The sequence below is a fragment of the Spermophilus citellus genome (assembly GCF_964194105.1).
Source record: "Spermophilus citellus genome assembly, chromosome: 4".
In the NCBI taxonomy this organism is placed as follows: domain Eukaryota; kingdom Metazoa; phylum Chordata; class Mammalia; order Rodentia; family Sciuridae; genus Spermophilus; species Spermophilus citellus.
The window spans coordinates 194748280-194766094 of NC_138185.1; the positions used below are offsets into that span (position 1 = coordinate 194748280).

Sequence of the window (17815 nt, forward strand, 5' to 3'; positions counted from 1 at the left end):
CTACAGACTCAGGAACCACCATGTCACCATCACATCCCTGCTTTCAGCTGCTGCTTCATGTGACAGATGCTTAAAAACAGATATTGAAGTAAGCTGAATTCAATGTAATTCTCCTAGAAAGAAAAGCTCCTGGTGCTACATTCAGTCCCAACAAATTGCCCATAGTTGTTCTGACCCATGCCTCAGAAGAATGCATATTCTGGCTATGAAGAATGAATGCTTTACCTAGAAGGAGGGGGAATAATTCCAGGCAAATTTGGGGGAAAAAAGGTCAGGTACAGTGGTGCACATCTGTAACCCCAGCTACCTGGGAGGCTGAGGCAGGAGGATCACAAGTTTGAAAACAGTCTGTGTGATTTAGTAAGACCCTGTCTCAAAATAAAAGGGTTGGGAATGTAGTTCCGTGGTGGCACACTTGCCTACCATGCATGAGTTCCTGGGTTCAATTTCCAGCACTATGAGTAAAAATAGGTGTGGGGAGAGGCCAAGAAAATAGAGCCCCATTTCCTGTCATCTATTTGCGCCCCTCCTAATTTCCCAAACTGCACATAAATAAACCCAGACCTCTTAACTTAGAATTTAATATATATATATATATATATATATATATATATATATACACACACACACACACACACACACACACACACACACACATAACCTCTGCACACTTCATCTCCCAAAACATCTCTATCTCCCTCTTCTCCCTCAACCTCATTAATTTAACTGTCATTCCTTAAACACTCTCTATACTTTCCTGCCTCAGAGACTTTGATTAAGATGGTTCCTTATCTGGAATGCCTTTCTTCTGTCTCCCTATTGGTGAGCTGGAGTTTTATGCTTCTTTCAAGGCCCAGGAAAAATCCTCACTCTACAAGAAGCTTTCTCTGATTCTCCTAGTCATGACTATATCCTCCTCCTGTATTCCTGTAATACTTTGAACTTTATAATGGTGCTTCTCCTTGGTTAGATAGAGGTCCTGGAGAACAAAAATCAGGTTGCATTGGTGTTTGTGGGAGTCCAACCTTGCATGTGACTGAGTCACACTCCCCAGCTGGGTGCTGAGGCGCTCAGTCACAGAAATGTGGCAGAGCTTTCCTTACCCTTCTTGGGTTTGAGGGATGGTGTCTCGTGCATGGGTGTGTCTTGCTACAGCCCCATGGATAGAGCTACGCTCACCTGTTCCTTTGTAATATAACCCCTTGCCCTGTTTAGGATAAAGTCTTCCATGGAAGTGCCTTGTGTGTGTCCCCTTCTCTTACTGTGCCCTTGGGTGTGGCCTACCCAGATGTCAGGCAACCTGCTGACAGTGGACATCATGAAGATAGACTCAGCCCCCTGAACCTGACCCCTTGCCTCATTTGAATAGCTTCTCCTCAATAAAAGGGGTCAGCGCGTGCTCTCTCTCTCTCTCTTTCTGCGGACCCTTAAGGTCAAAGGAGCCTTCACAATAAAAAAGGTATTTGTGTCTCTTGTGTGGTTATTTTGCGCAGCCTAGTCAGCCCAGTTTACCTGGAGTGACCCCTGAGCCTTTTAGTCACGAGAATAGAAACCCAGCATGTGTCTGTTTTGCAACACCATTTTCCCTAATATCTACCAGGAGCTACTTGTCATGAAGATGGCTAGCTATACACTGAAATCCATGCTCTCCTTTTTCCCTGATTAGACAGACATCTGGAGCTATAACGTGGCTGCCCCTCTCTGGGCTCACAATAATTTAATAAAGTTGGAATGGCAATTTTTTTTAAACAGTCAATAGTGACATAAATAAAATCACGTTAAGTGACAGGTGCAATGATGCATGCCTGTAATCCCAGCAGCTCAGGAGGCTGAGACAGGAGGATCCTGAGTTCAAGGCCAGCCTCAGCAAAAGCAAGGCACTAAGCAACTCAGTGAGACCTTGTCTCTAAATAAAATACAACATAGGGCTGGGGATGTGGCTCAGTGGTTGAGTGCCCCTGAGTTCAATCCCCAATACCAAAAAAATAAATAAATAAATAAAATCATGTTAAATAAAAACCTGAGTTAATAGGCATGGGGTTTGTATAAAACCTAAGTTTGGATACCTTGTCAGGAGTGGTGATTTGGCTCAGGATCTCTGACTGTCTCACAGTAGGAGTTTGATCTTGTGCTGGGAACTTCCTGTGCAAAGGTCCAGGTCAAGATTGCCCAGTTGCTATGGTGGCACCATGCTTAAAGAGGTTCTGTACAAGGTTATCAGTCCTGACCATGAGTTCAGCTGCCAGAAGTAGAGAATTATGAGCACAAAAAGATAACTATAATTTATTGCTAGTACTTCATCCTTCAGCCTGCCTGCTTTTAAGAACTTTTCTCACAGAATACCCTTTTGATTATGAAACCTATATAATAAATGTGTTGAGCTAGCTCTGGATCATTGTTCCCTCTTCAAAGGTGATGTCCCAAATGGCCCCAGCTTTCTCTATGTTAGTTTGTTTGCCTTTTCTAATCCCCCATCACCCCTCACTGGTTTCTGAATTAATGGCCTTGCAGGTCACATCAAAACCTCATTACTATTGTCAAATGGATGAGATGCTGTTAAAACCATGAGACCCTGGATTTATACTGAAGTTTAAGACATAAGACCTAACTTCTCTCTCAGAGGTATACATACCATTACTAATGTCATAAATACTAACATAAAACTCACATGAAATACACCATGATTTTTGTGGAACAGCAGCTAACCAGAATTCAGTCAGTTTCAACACACAGAAGAGTGTTGAAATTAGAATAAGTTGTGAACAACTTAAAATGGAACTAGAGAATATCATGCTAAGCAAAATAAGCCAATCCCACAAAACCAAAGGCCAAATGTTTTCTCTGATATGAGGATATAGTTACTTTGGATTAGGCAGAGGGGAGTGAAGGGAGGAGAAAGGGTAAGAGGGTAGTGAGGATAGTAGAATGAATCAGACGTTATTACCCTATGTGCATATATGACTATATCACTGGTATGATTCTACATCATGTATAACCAGAAGAATGAGAAATTATACTCCATTTATGTATGATGTGTCAAAGTGCATTCTACTGTCATGTATAACTACTTTGAACAAATTAAAAAAAAAAAAAAACTAAGAAAAGACTCCCATCTTATCAGCAGGATCTTAACCAACATTGTTAAGGAAATGATTAAAACATTAGATGAGAATGATTGATTCACCCTCTAATCATTTCAGACATCTTGCCATTATGTTGCTGAAGGACACTTAGGTAAAAGCTTTTCTGGAGGGACCCAGTGTTTCTGCTAATTTGAAATAGAATATTCTCTGATCTAGACCTCGTATGTCTATTAGAGAGATATCATGATCTAATGGAGTAGAGAGAGCAAAGATTTTAATAAAAGACACTGGATTTGAGTCCTGATTCTGCCACTTACTATTTATATGACCCTGTGCTAAATTCTAATTAAACTCTCTGAGCTTAATTGCCTCATCTGTAAAATAAGGATATTCATATCCACCTCAATATTTTTGGATATAAATTAAATAAATTAGCATATGTAAAGCTCTTAAACATAATAATCATGAAATAAATGATAATAAGCATCATCATCCTTGCTCAGTACTAGTAGTATGAATATCTGAAGATTCCAAATCAGGAAATGTCAAAAACTTGAGAACTGGGGCTACAGTCTAAGATGGCCAATCCTGGATATCTGTGAAACCAGAAAAATTCTCTCTTGTAAAAATGGACACAATCCCCTACAGGAGGCAGAATAAGCCATTCTCCTGGAGGTGACCAATGAGACTAAAAAGATACATTTTAAAAGAATTGGCTTTTCATCAAAGGAAGACATAAAGAAACAAAGATGGAGATCCACCGAGTAACCACAATGTTACAGCACCCAATTTGGACCAAATGATGTTGGGGAAAATAAAATTTCCCAGTCCCCAGAGCTATCTTCCAATTAGACTCACTCCCAGTTTCTGACCAGTCCAAGTGTCCATGAGGTCTGGCTCTGTGGCAGGTCCTGTTTTCTAGGTAATCTGGCTGTTAGTAGTTATATATTTTGAACTTTTCACCTTTAAATATAAAATGGAGTCTATTACTTAAGCTAATCTTGATGTATTTCTGTTCTTTGTCACCTAAAAAAATCAAGACAATAATCAAAATCATCTTTATTAATTTGGTCATTTAAAGATTACCTCCCAGAATCATGCAGAAAAAGACAAGAGGAGGAAAAAATGGATTTCCCAAGTTGCTCCTTGGTTTAAAGATGATATTTGTGAGGAAGGAAACACAGATCCAAAGTCAACAACAAGCTCACCAAAGACTGTGTCCCACCTGACATTATAAAATTTTTAAAAGTTAGAAAACTAAGGAGTCTCCCAAGAAACAGATTATGGATATTAGTCTTGCCTTACCACAGGGTGCTATTATAATATTCCCTGAGCTAAAGGTCTCACACACCATAACTGACCCTCGGGAAAACAAAAGAAGCAACAGAACTCAAAAGGGACCAATTTAGTAGTTACCTTCAGTAGGAGCCACAAATCTTCCCCCAGTTCATAAGGAAGCTGGGAGAATATCTACAAAAAGCAGGCAAATAAAAAGTAATTCAAGTTTCGGTAGTTGGATCTGGACTTTGATCCAGCCAGAACTAGTTGAATCTCCTGCCATGAGCTCTTCATAAGAACAACTGCTGGCCCTGTGAGTTACTGACATCTCTAGCAACAGATTTGCATTCCTTTCCACAGATTGCAAAAGGATTTTCAGTGGATGCTGATACCATCAGGTGAGGGTTACTCCTTCCTCTCCAACTAGCACCTGCCACTGTCCTAATTCCATTTCCCAGAGTTAACTATCTCCTCCAAGCTTGATTCCTACTTTACAGTGGTACTAAAAGGAGAAAAAGACCCCCAAATATAGAGTAAGTATTAGATATAGACAATGTTAGGTCCAAACACTGTATAAGAGGTTTCTCCACTCTTAGTCACCTCATTAGTCAATGTCTTTCTTTATTTACTTGGTATAGTTTTCTTTCTTGGTCTCATAGAAATTTTCTTTCTGTTTTGCTATATTTAACTATACAAAGTACCAATTAGCCTTCTTTTTGGGGGGTGTTGGGGGTACCAGAGATTGAGCTCAGGGACACTTGGCCACTGAGCCACATCACCAGCCCTATTTTGTATTTTTTATTTAGAGACAGAGTCTCACTGAGTTGCTTAGCACCTTGGTTTTACTCAGGCTGACTTTGAACTCGTGATGCTCCTGCCTCATCCTTACAAGCTGCTGGGATTACAGGCATGTGCCACCACACCCGGCCCATTTAGCCTTCTTAATTCATTCACCGCCCATTTTTTTAATATTTATTTTTTAGCTCTAGGTGGACACAATGTCTTTATTTTACTTTATGTGGTGCTGAGGATCAAACTCAGTGCCTTCCACATGTGCTTTGCCTCTGAGCCACAACCCCAGCCCTCATTGCCCATTTTTAATACCCACCAGACAAGGAAAGAGCAGCTTGCTGTTCTGTGGCAACTCCAACTTTGCTCCAATCTGTGTGGCCTTGCCAGATCCCTTCTCCCACTTGTAAGACAAGTTTTTCTGCCCAAAATTTAAAGGGTTAATGTGCATAAAGCTGTAATCTGATTTCTGTATTAGTGAATATTTTAAACAGGCAACTCAAACTTATTGCTAGTAAGGGTTTCATGTTTTAATGGATGCTATTAATATCATGTCTCAATTTAGTACCCCAGTGTTTTCTCATTACATATGTATAGACTCATTCAATGTAACTCATCTTTAGATTATTTTAAGCTTAAATGTCTCATTATAAAAATCAGAAAAGGGCAGTAGGTAACATTAGTTTTCTAAATATTTGAAATTCTTTTTAGAAAAAAAAAAAGAAAAGAAAATGTGCTTTGAGTCGGTTTTCAGAAAAAGAACTTTTCTAAGTTTTCTTTATGGTCACTTGAGAAATAGGCTGACTAGAGTAAGGGATGTATTTTGGAACAAGAAGCAAACAAATTGGGCCAGGGTTGTGGCTCAGTGGCAGAGCATACATGAGGCACTGGATTCCATCCTCAACACCACATAAAAACAAATAAAGTATTTTATTTTAAAAAAGAAGAAGAAGAAGTAAACAAATCATCTGCTGAAATGGAGCTGAGCTTCTATCCTTTGCCTCATTAGAAGGTGTCCAGACAGGTGTTGGGGTGCACTCCTGTAATCCCAGATACTCGGTAGGCTGAGGCAGTGGAATCCTAAATTCAAGTCCATCCTCAGGAACTTAGAGAGACACTGTCTCAAAATAGAATTTTTTAAAAGCTGGGACTGTAGCTCAGTGGTAGAGAGCCCTGGATTCAATCCTCAGTACTGCGAAAAGAAGGAGGAGGAGGAGAAGAAAAACAGGAGGAGGAGCAGTAATGGAAGTTGGAGGAGATGGGAAGTAGAAGGAGGAGGAAGAGGAGGAGGAGGAGGAGGAGAAAGTAAATGAGAAGGGGAAGAAGAAGAAGGAAACGAAAAGGAAGAAAAAGAATCAGCACATTGTGAGTAGAATAGAATTCCCTGTGAACAGGAAATTTTGTAGAAGAAATAATCCCTGCCAGATAGTAATTCAAAGAACATTTCCTAACACAAGCATGATATTAGTATGAAAATATAAGGAAAAAATAATTAGGGCACTCTACAAAATTATTTAGGAAAATATGTTTTGTTTTGCTTTCTCTTAAGGAGTCATTGAAAATAAAAAAGGCAATCTAAAAGAGATACATAATCAGGAAAGAAAGAGTAAAACTTTATCAATGTGTCCTTATTTCTGCCCAAAGGAAAAAAAAATGATGTATCTGAAGTGAATGTTGAAGCATTCCCTTAGACAAAGGTATGTGTGATTCACCAGACATAACTCATCAGAATCTATTTCAGCCTAAATTAATCATGCTCCATCAAATTCACTTTGCTCTCATCCAAAACCCAGAAATACATAGCTGATTTCTAATTTTATTTCCAATTATTAATAAATAGGTACCCTGGGTAGTAGACACATCATTTTAATCATAGAAAAGAGATCCTCCACTGCAGATGAATAAATGTGTTGTTTTTAAAAATCATTTTCTCAAGTACTTGAGTATGAATTGAATTCCCAGAGCTTGATTCCCCTAAGGAGACATGACTAAATAATGCTTCCAAATCTGAAAAACTTAACATCAGACCTCAGTGATCCCAGAAAGATAAGCACCCAGAGTAGAACAGTTACCTAAACTCATTCAGCCCAGAACCACTGGGCCCAGCCGTGAATTTCTCAAGAACTTGGGTGGGAATGTGAGCCCTCTGCACTCCCTGAAGTTGGGAGTAAGAGGAGTCTGCTCTGATGGCTCTGTCATCTGGAAAAGCAGCGTGGTCACCTTTTTGAAGTTCAGCCATTACTGCTCCCTATGATTAAAATATTTAAAACTGAAAAAATGTTACCACTTTTCATTCATTTGACAGAGGACAAATGGCATGGGATTAAAGAATTTACTGCTTCTTTGAGGAGCATCCCATAGCAGAGGTGGTTAACTAATGAGAGCTAAGCTTGACAGAGCATGGGTATAATGGATTTACAGTGTTTAAAGATTGTGGACTATGACCACCCTTTATTGTCAATAGATCTTGCCAGACTTAGGTCCACAGAGTCATTCCCCATCATCATAGCTCCAATGAGGAAATCACCGAGAGTCACTCAGACCAAGAAGCAAGAAAATGACCAAGATTCATTATAATATCCATATTTGGGGTTTTCAGTCAGAAGCAGGACCATTGGTCCATAATGTCTTATTCCTTGATGAAGTTGTCATTCACCTGTTCTCACAGCCCTCTCACCCAGGGCAGAATGCTATCCTGCACAGCTAAGTGGAGGATCCGTTTAATTAGGGAGCTTCTGACATCCTGTTAATCTCAGTCTCCTCCTTCTGAGTAAAAGCAAACCAGTCCAGAGGGGAAAAAAATTTAATCAAGCCATTTCAACTTCTTTGACATCCCACCTAAAATGCTTTTCTTTATTCAGAATTTTAAATTTTTAATTGGCAAATAACAATTGTGTATTTGGGGAGATATAATACATTATTCTGATATAGGTATACATTGTAGATGGTTACACCACACTAATTAACATATCCATCACCTCACATATTTATTTTTTTGTAGTGAGAACATTTAAAATCCACTCATTTAGCAATTCTTAAATACACACTAAATTATTATCAATCATGCTCACAATGTTGTGCAATAGATTTTCAAAACTCATTCCTCCTAAGAGGAAGTGAGGGGAAAGGGGAAAAAAACAAGGGGGAGAAATGAATTACAGTAGATGGGGTAGAGAGAGAAGATGGGAGGGGAGGGGAGGGGGGATAGCAGAGGATAGGAAAGGCAGCAGAACACAACAGACACTAGTATGGCAGTATGTAAAAAAGTGGATGTGTAACCGATGTGATTCTGCAATCTGTATACGGGGTAAAAATGGGAGTTCATAACCCACTTGAATCAAATGTATGAAATATGATATGTCAAGAACTATGTAATGTTTTGAACAACTAATAATAAAAATTTTAAAAAACTCATTCCTCCTATCCCACTGAAACTTTGCACCCTTTGATCAAATTTCCCCATTTACCATTGCAACCCCAAGCCTCTAGTGTGTCAGTTTTATTTTACTAGCATAATGTCCTCCAGGTTCATTCTTATTTTCACAAATGACAGAATTTCCTTCTCCTTTAAGGTCAAGAAATATTCCATTGCATATATGTACCATGTCTTCTTTATCCCTTCATCCATGGGGTTGATTCTGTATCTTGGCTATTGTGAATAATGCTGCAATGAACAAGAGAGTTCAGATTTATCTTCAACGCACTGCGTTCAATTCCCCTGGATACAGACCCAGAAGTGAGATGTCAGATCGTGGCAATGGTACTTTAAGATTTGTTTTTTCTTTTAATATTTATTTTTTTTAGTTGTAATTGGACACAATACATTTATTTTATTTATTTATTTTTATGTGGTGCTGAGGATCGAACCCAGGGCCTTGCATGTGCTAAGCAAGCGCTCTATCGCTGAGCCACAACCCCAGCCCAAGTTTTTAGTTTTTTGAGAAAAACTTCATACTGTTTGTTATGGTTGAAGTTTTAGGTGTCTCCCAAAAGCTCATGTGTGAGACAATGTAAGAAAGTGTAGAGATGAAATGACTGGGCTATGAGAGCCTTAACCCAATCAGTGCATTAATCCCTTGAAGGGGGATTCACTGAGTGAATAGGCATACAGTATGTAACTGAAGGAGTTGGGTCATTGGAGGGGACAGATTTTGTCCTTGGTAAGAGGAGAAGTCAGTCAGTCAATCAGTCTCTCTCTCTCTCTCTCTCTCTCTCTCTCTCTCTCTCTCTCTCTCTCTCCTGGTATGATGTCATAGCTGCTTTCACCAGGATATTCTGCCACGCCTCTGGCCCTGAGCAGTAGAGTTGACTATCTGTGGACTGAAGCTTCTGAAACTGTGAACCTCAAAAGAAACTTTCCCTCCTCTAAAATTGTTCTTGTCAGGTTTTTGGGGTCACAGCCACAACTAAAACACTGTTTTTCATAATGGTTATGCTAATTTACATTCCCACAATAGTGTAAAAGGGTTTCCTTTTGTCTCCATCCTCACCAACACTTATTGTCTTTAACAGGCTTTTGCTTTATTGTTAGCATTGGTTGTTTGAAGTACTCAGGATCAAATCCAGGACCTCAGGCTGCTAGGTAAGCAAGCACTCCACCACTGAGCTACACCCCCAGCCCTCTCTCCTGTCTCTATAATAACCACTGTAACATGTGTCAGGTGATATCTCACTGTGGTTTTAATTTACATTTCCCTTATGATTAGAAATTTTTAGCACTTTTTATAAAACTGTTGGTGATTACTACGTCTTCTTTTGAAAAAAATGTCAATTTTTTAAAAATATTTTTAGTAGTAGATGAACACGATACCTTTATTTTATTTTCTTATTTTTGTATGGTGCTGAGGATTGAAACCTTTGCCCAGCTTTTAATCAGGTTATTTTTTTGCTACTGAGTCGAGTTCCACATATATTTTGGATATTAACCCCTTTTCAGATGTCTGATTTTCCTGTATATTCTCCTTGTCTGTGGATTGTTGCCTCACTATTACTTGTTTCTTTGGCAGCCCAGAAGCTTTTTGGTTTGATGCATTCCTATTTGTCCATTTTTGGTTTTGTTCCCTATGCTTTCAGGGTCCTATGGAAAAAGAAATCATTGTGAAAATCAATGTTGTGGAGCTTCCTCCATGCTTTTGTTTTTTGTCATTGTTGGTAGTGGTGATGGTGGTGGTGGTAGTTTCAGTTTCAGGTCTTACATTTAAGTCTTTAACTGATTTTAGTATATTTTTTTTTCCTGCAGTAATAGAGAACAAACCCAGCGCCTTGCACATACCAGGCAAATGTTCTACCCCTGAGCTATGCCCCTGCCCCATTTTGATTTTTGTGTATAGTATGAAATAAGGATCCAGTTTTGCTCTTCTGCACATGGATATACAGTTAGCCCAACAGCATTTATTGACAGAACTATTCTTTCCCCGTAGTGGAACCACAAAAGAGTCCAAATGGCCAAAGCAATCTTAAAAAGTAAATAAATAAATAAATAAATAAATAAATAAAGCTAAGGGGCTGGGGTTGTGGCACAGTGTCATGAAGCGCTTGCCTAGCATGTGTGAAGCACTGGGTTTGATTCTCAGCACCTCATGTAAATAAATGAATAAAAGTTCCTTCATGCCTCTTTTCTTTTTTCTCTCCTCTCTTCCTTTACTGGGTCTCAAAGCTAAAAAAAAAAAAAAAAAAAGCTGAAGGTATCACACCACCTGATTTCAAAATGTATTACCAGCCAGGCACTCTTGTACACACCTCCAATCCCACTGGCTTGGGAGGCTGAGTTAGGATAAAAAGTTCAAGGCCAACCTGAGGAACTTAGTGACTGTCTCAAAATAAAAAATTTTAAAACGACTGGGGATATAACTCACTGGTAGAGTGCCCTGGGTTCAATCCCCAGTACAAAAATAAATAAATAATAGAGAGAGAAAAATGTAATATTTTCTTCATCTGAAGAAATGCTAATCAAGGGATTAGACTAAAGTGTTTGTTGGGGGGGCAGGTTGTTACTGAGGATTGTAAGCCTTATCACTGGGCTACATCCCCAGTCTTTTTTCTTTTGAAACAGGGTTTTCCTAAGTTGTCAAAGTTGCCCTCAAATCTGTGATCCTCCTACTTCAATCTCCCAAATTGCTGGGACAACAGAAGTCCCCCACCACATCAGGCTTGGACTAAGAATTTAAAAATAATTCTTCCACACAGAGCTGTTTGCTCTGCACTAGCTACCCTCTCATCCTGTTCTCCTTACCTTCTCTAATCATCCTTGCTTTTCCTCCCCACCAACCCCATAACCGAGATTTAACTCAGGGGCTCTCAACCACTGAGCCACAACCCCAGCCCTATTTGGTATTTTATTTAGAGACAGGGTCTCACTGAGTTACTTAGTGCCTTGCTTTTGCTGAGGCTGGCTTTGAACTCGTGATCCTCCTGCCTCAGCCTCCCAAGCCACTAGGATTACAGGCATGCACCACTGCACCTGGCCCTTTCTTTTCCTTTAATCTCTGACTTCTCACTATAGCCATGCCTCTTTTCTTTTTTCTCTCCTCTCTTCCTTTACTGGGTCTCAAGGCTAAATGATTACAAATGAGGCAAGTGAAATCCCAAGCACCGGGCACCAACCACGGTGCACGCTGGTGTTTGCACTCAGTTTACTTATACACTTACAGCCTCCTGGTATTTTATTCCTTTGAACTGTTGAGAACTTGGACAAAATATTTGCATCAAGCAGCATCAAGCAGTGTCACTCACAAGTAGCCATTCGAACAAAATTCTATTTCATTCTCTCTATAACAATGGGGGGAAAGGAGTTCCCTCATTTCCTATGTAAGTTTTTGCCCTGGCAGAGATAAGAATGAGACAGTGGCCTCTGAAAGATTCCGAACGCAGAGAGCATCTCAGGCAGCAAATCCCTTTCCCATACACATCCTATGTCCAGGAAACCCTGGCCTGTGCTGAAATAACAGTCAATAACTATGTCTCATAGACTTCTAGAATAGTTTTCCAGGTGCAAACCCCTAGACACAAACTTTTTCTATTGAGGCTTTGCCATCTTAGCATCAAAGCAGCTACAGATGAAATGTAAATAAATGAACATGGCTGTGTTCCAGTAAAATTTTATTTACAAAACTCTTGCCAGAGAACATAGCTTCTCCTGATTGGCCATCTCTCTACAGAACAGAGGAACTTCTCTGCTACTGCCCCAAATCTCTATTATCTCTTTCTCTAGTTTCTCTTCACTTCCCTCTCACCTCTGTGCTAACTCCTGTTTTGTCCATTCTCTAGGAAAGATTGCTTCAGGAGATGCAAAGAGTCAACCACACACTGTTGACTGAGTTCATCCTGACAGGAATTCCCTACCCACCCAGGCTAAGGACACTCCTTTTTGTGTTCTTTTTGTTAATCTACATCCTGACTCAGCTGGGGAACCTCCTTATTCTGGTCACCGTCTGGACAGACCCACAGCTCCATGCCCGCCCCATGTATATCTTCCTTGGTGTCCTCTCCCTCATCGACATGGGCATCTCCTCCATCATTGTCCCTCGCCTCATGATGAATTTCACGTCAGCCATCAAACCCATCCTGTTTGCTGGCTGTGTGGCTCAACTTTATTTCTATCACTTTCTGGGAAGCACCCAGTGCTTCCTCTACACCTTGATGGCCTACGACAGGTACCTGGCAATATGCCGGCCCTTGCACTACCCTGTGCTCATGACTGCTAAGCTCAGTACCTTGCTTGCCTCTGGGGCTTGGGTGGCCGGTTCCATTCATGGGGCTCTCCAGGCCATTCTAACCTTCCGCCTGCCCTATTGTGGTCCCAACCGGGTCGATTACTTCTTCTGTGACATTCCTGCCGTTCTGAGGCTGGCCTGTGCTGATACCACAGTCAACGAGCTGGTGACCTTTGTGGACATTGGGGTGGTGGTTGCCAGCTGTTTCTCTCTGATCCTCCTCTCCTACATTCAGATCATTAGGGCCATCCTCAGAATCCGTACAGCTGATGGACGCCGCCGGGCCTTCTCAACCTGTGGGGCCCATGTAACTGTGGTCACCGTGTACTACGTGCCCTGTGCCTTCATCTACCTGAGGCCTGGGACCAATAGTCCCCTGGATGGGGCAGCTGCTCTGTTCCCCACGGCCATCACCCCTTTCCTCAACCCCCTCATCTACACTCTGCGGAACCAAGAGGTGAAGCTAGCCCTGAAGAGAATGATAGGAGGCCCGAGAACCAAGAGCAAGGTTTGAAATGGTCTATCTCCCACTGGGAAAATCTCCACAGGAAGAAATTATTCTAATGTTTAGGTTTAGTGAGTGCCGAGGTCCAGCCCCAGTGCGGGGAGTGGGGTTCCGGGGGTCCTGAAGGAAGAGTGGCCTTGGCGAAAGAAGAATTGGGACCACAGGTTGCAAGTTACAGCAGCCTCCAGAAGAAATCTCTGTTGCCCCTGGAGGGACCTTTATTTTTATACCTTTTTTACAGGTGTTTTTTCAGGTAGTTAATGGATAGCTTCAAAGCCGGAAACTTTTTTGATTTACATCATTTTCAAGAGTTACAGTCTTTTCTGACATACATTGATTACCTCAGATATTGAGTACATTGTTCAAAATATTTTTCTGAAACCTTAGCCAATCATAATTAAGCCTTTAGGTTTTCACCTCAATCACTAGGTGCTAGGTGACACAACTAGACTACATGACTCCTGACCTATTATTCACTTCTAACTTTAAAGCATACCTATAATTATTTCATTAACCTTTAACTTTAAAGCATACTTATGATTAATGGTAAGCTTTCTTACTTCTAAACTAAAATCCCAGTAAAACACACTTAAAGTAGTGAAAGTCTACTATTTAAAAGCCTACTACTCTGAAGTGCCTCTAAAATACATCTATGTTAATTTTACATTATTCTATTTTTAATTTCCAAGGTAATTTTCTTTTTTCATATGACCTATTAACTGCTTTCTTTTTTTTTTCTTTTTTATTGGATGTTCACAACATTACAAAGCTCTTGACAAATCATATTTCATACATTAGAATCAAGTGGGTTATGAACTCCCATTTTTACCCCAAATACAGATTGCAGAATCACATCGGTTACACATCACATTTTTACATACTGCCATATTAACTATTAACTGCTTTCTTAAAGAAGTTCCTTGATCCTTGGTCAAAGCACACCAATTCTTATGTCTTTGTAATCTGTAACTAAAGGACAGGCTTACGCTTCAACCCATTTGTCATTTATATTAACTGTGTGTTTTCCATTTTCATCTTAAGTTTCTGCGTAAAGCAAAGGGGGGTCTTTTGTTTGGGGGAATGTAATTTTATTAGCCTCTTGTCCTCGAGGGGGATACCATAAGCTACATATGGTGGTCCTTGCACTGTTGGCACAGCAATTGTTTTTCTGTAGCTAGGCTGTTGTACAGGTTGTGGCTTTAGGATTGGGTTGGGAGGTGGGGGAGCTAGTGTAAATTGTTAACCGTGGGATAAATATTTCTTGTTGTTTGGGCTTGAGGAATAACCCTATTGTTTGTATTCTGAGAGACATTGAAACACACCTCATAGCATGTCTCAATTGTATCCTTAATCTCATTCTGGGAATATTCCTGCAATCTGGCAATATTCATATCACGAGTATCACAAACAAAACACTTAACATTCCCCATGGTTCCAGTTTCAGCATCCCAGTGCTGTGACCATGTCAGACATCGGGAGCAGGAAGTGAGATTCACCAAGTGAGATTTTATCTTCTTGCTTTTTGTCTTTTCTGTGGTCATATTATATCCATACAATGAGATCAAACACAGTTTGTGGTAAAATACAACTTCCTGGAAGTTCTTTGGTGCCCCCTCCAGATAAACAGCTCCCTGCTGCTACAAGAGTAGAGAGTGAGACTAAAGCCATCCAGAAGACAACAAAAGATGGCATACCTAAACATCCAGAAGACTGGCATACTGAAAGCATCCAATGGGTTTTAAACTCCACCCACAATGGTTGTTCAAGCTCCCTTAGGATAAACTATAATCCTCTTGATGGGGAGTGTTCTTCCATTCTGTTTCAGTTGGATTTATACCTTAGGAGCAAGTGCTAGGCAACGAACTAAAGATGTCATGAGATGTGCATCTTTTATCCCCCACCCCTACCCTGGTACTGGGGATTGAACCCAGGCACACTCTATCACTGAGCCACACTTCCAGTCTGTTTTTAATTTTTCATTTTAAGGCAAGGTCTCACTAAGTTACCCACACTAGCCTCGAACTTGCAATCCTCCTGCCTCAGCCTCTTGAGTCATTGGGATTATAGGTGGGCTGCTGTGTGCATCTTAATAGGTCTGACTTTGGAGACTTCCTGAGGACACCATGGATGTATGAAGAGAGACAAACATGCTGTTTTAGTCAGCTTTCCATCACTGGGACCAAAATACCTGATATGTATGTAAGAAATAATTTAAAAATTAATTAATTTTTAAAAATACCTGATAAGAACAACTTGGAGGAGGAAAAATTTATTTGGGGCTCACAGTTTCAGAGGTTCAGTCTATGATCAGTCTGTTCTTTTTTTTTTTAATATTTTTATAGTTGTAGATAAACACAGTATCTTCACTTTTATTTATTTTTATGTAGTGCTGAGAATCAAACCCAGGGCCTCACGCTTGTGAGGCTAGTGCTCTACCACTGAGCTACAACCCCAGCCCTATGGTAGGATCAGTCTGTTCTCTTTCTCTGGGCCTGAGGTTATGGCAGGACATCATGGCAGAAAGGCATATCAGAGGAAAGCTGCTCAGCTCATGGCAACCACGAAACAGAGAGAGAAAAAGGAACCAGGCACTGGGGCTGGGGTTGGGGCTCAGTGTTAGAGTGTTCGTCTAGCATGCACGAGGTACTGGGCTTGATCCTCAGCACCACATAAATGTAAAATAAAAATATTGTATCCACCTAAAACTAAAAAATAAATTTTTTTTTTTAAAAAAAAAAGGAGATAGGCACAAGCGATGAATTCCAAAGGCACATCCCCAGTGACCTATTTTCTCCAGCCACACCCCACCTGCCTGCAGTTATCACCCAGTGCAGTGGTCCTTTCAAATTATTAATCCATTGACTAAACTAATCCACTGATTAGGTTATAACCATGAGCTTTCAGGGGACACCTCATATCCAAATCATAGCACACACTTACTCTTTCTTGCCTGCTAAAGGAATAAGCCTTCTCTTAAACTGGTGCTTTCACAAACCAAACCAAATTAATCAATCCAAAAGAAAAATGCAGTGAAGTCCAATCAAATGTTTCAATAATAAATTCCCCACACAATAAAAAGTAAATCTCAATATGAATTTTTTCATTAAAATAAAATAGAGAAATTAATCAGGGTGCCAGAATAATTTATACAAATTAGTATTCCATATCAATTTATATGTGTAAGGTTGATGAGCTTTCATGAGTTGATCGGGACCTAAGAAAGGTCCTGGGGAAATTTTGTGCAATAGTTCTGGTTCCAATCCAAGAGCATCCCCAGTTCTGTCCTATTCTACTTCTGCCTCATTCTCAAGCTTTTTAAATTGGATAGTTACCGTAATGAAACCGTGTTATCTATAAAGCAAAGTCAGGGAAGGCAGATAGTCGATTCTGGTCATGTGAATGTTCAGTCCTTAGGGATTAGATGGGAGAGATGGGAGAGACTGAAAACTAACCATTCTCCCTTAAATGAAACTGACCCACACAATTTCTTAGTACTTTGTTCAGAGAACAGACAATACACTAAGTAACAAATTCCTTAAACTATTATGTGGGGAGCTGCCACACAGGAGAGAGCATGGACCCTTAACCTCGAGGGAGGGAAGTGTGAAAACAGGTGGATCTCACCTCCGCTGATCAGGGGAATGAAGCTCTGGGAGTGGGCATCTGGGCTACACTCCCCTGAAACCCAATCCCTTGCCTCATTGGGTGTCTTCCCCTCAATATATAGGGCTTCAGGCGTATGTGTGTATGTGTGCGTGCGTTCTCTCTCTCTCTCTCTCTCTCTCTCTCTCTCTCTCTCTCTCTCTCTCTCTCGTCTGCCTTTCTTGCTTCCCCTGTGGGAAGAAGCAAGAAAGGTATGTTGAGAAGGTATGTTCAGAGAAGACTCTCTGAACCCCAAGAAAAAGGTATTTTCTCTGTCTCTGTGTAATTATTCAGTGCCAACCCAATTCATCTATAGTGATCCTGACTGATTTAGTTTAGTGTTGCAGCACTATAATATTGTTTATCAAATGCTTAATCTTTCAAAATATTTAACATATAAAATGGTCAAATAATTAATTATAAAAATAAGCTTACAGGCTGGGGATATAGCTCAGTAGTAGAGCATTTGCCCAAAACTTCAGGCCCTGGATTTGATCCCCAGAATCCTCCCCCAAACCCCAACTCACCCCTGCACACACACACACACACACACATAAATAAATAAATAAATAAATAGATAGATAGATAGATAGATAAATCTGTATTTCTTTTTTTTTAGAAACATATTTATTTATTTATTTATGTTTTAATTTAATTTAATTTAATTTTTTTTATTGGTTGTTCACAACATTACAAAGCTCTTGACATATCATATTTCATACATTAGATTGAAGTGGGTTATGAACCCCCAATTTTACCCCAAATGCAGATTGCAGAATCACGTCGGTTACACATCCACAATTTTA

The 17815-nt window shown here is 40.1% G+C and overlaps 1 protein-coding gene across 1 annotated transcript; it reads left to right on the plus strand.

Annotated features, from left to right (window-relative positions):
* Positions 1-12434: 12434 nt before the first annotated feature.
* OR10G3 (olfactory receptor family 10 subfamily G member 3) lies at positions 12435-13376 on the plus strand (the record flags this gene model as incomplete). Its single annotated transcript, XM_081292678.1, has 1 exon — positions 12435-13376. The coding sequence occupies one exon, from the start codon at positions 12435-12437 to the stop codon at positions 13374-13376; it is 942 nt and encodes a 313-aa protein (XP_081148804.1).
* Positions 13377-17815: the final 4439 nt, after the last annotated feature.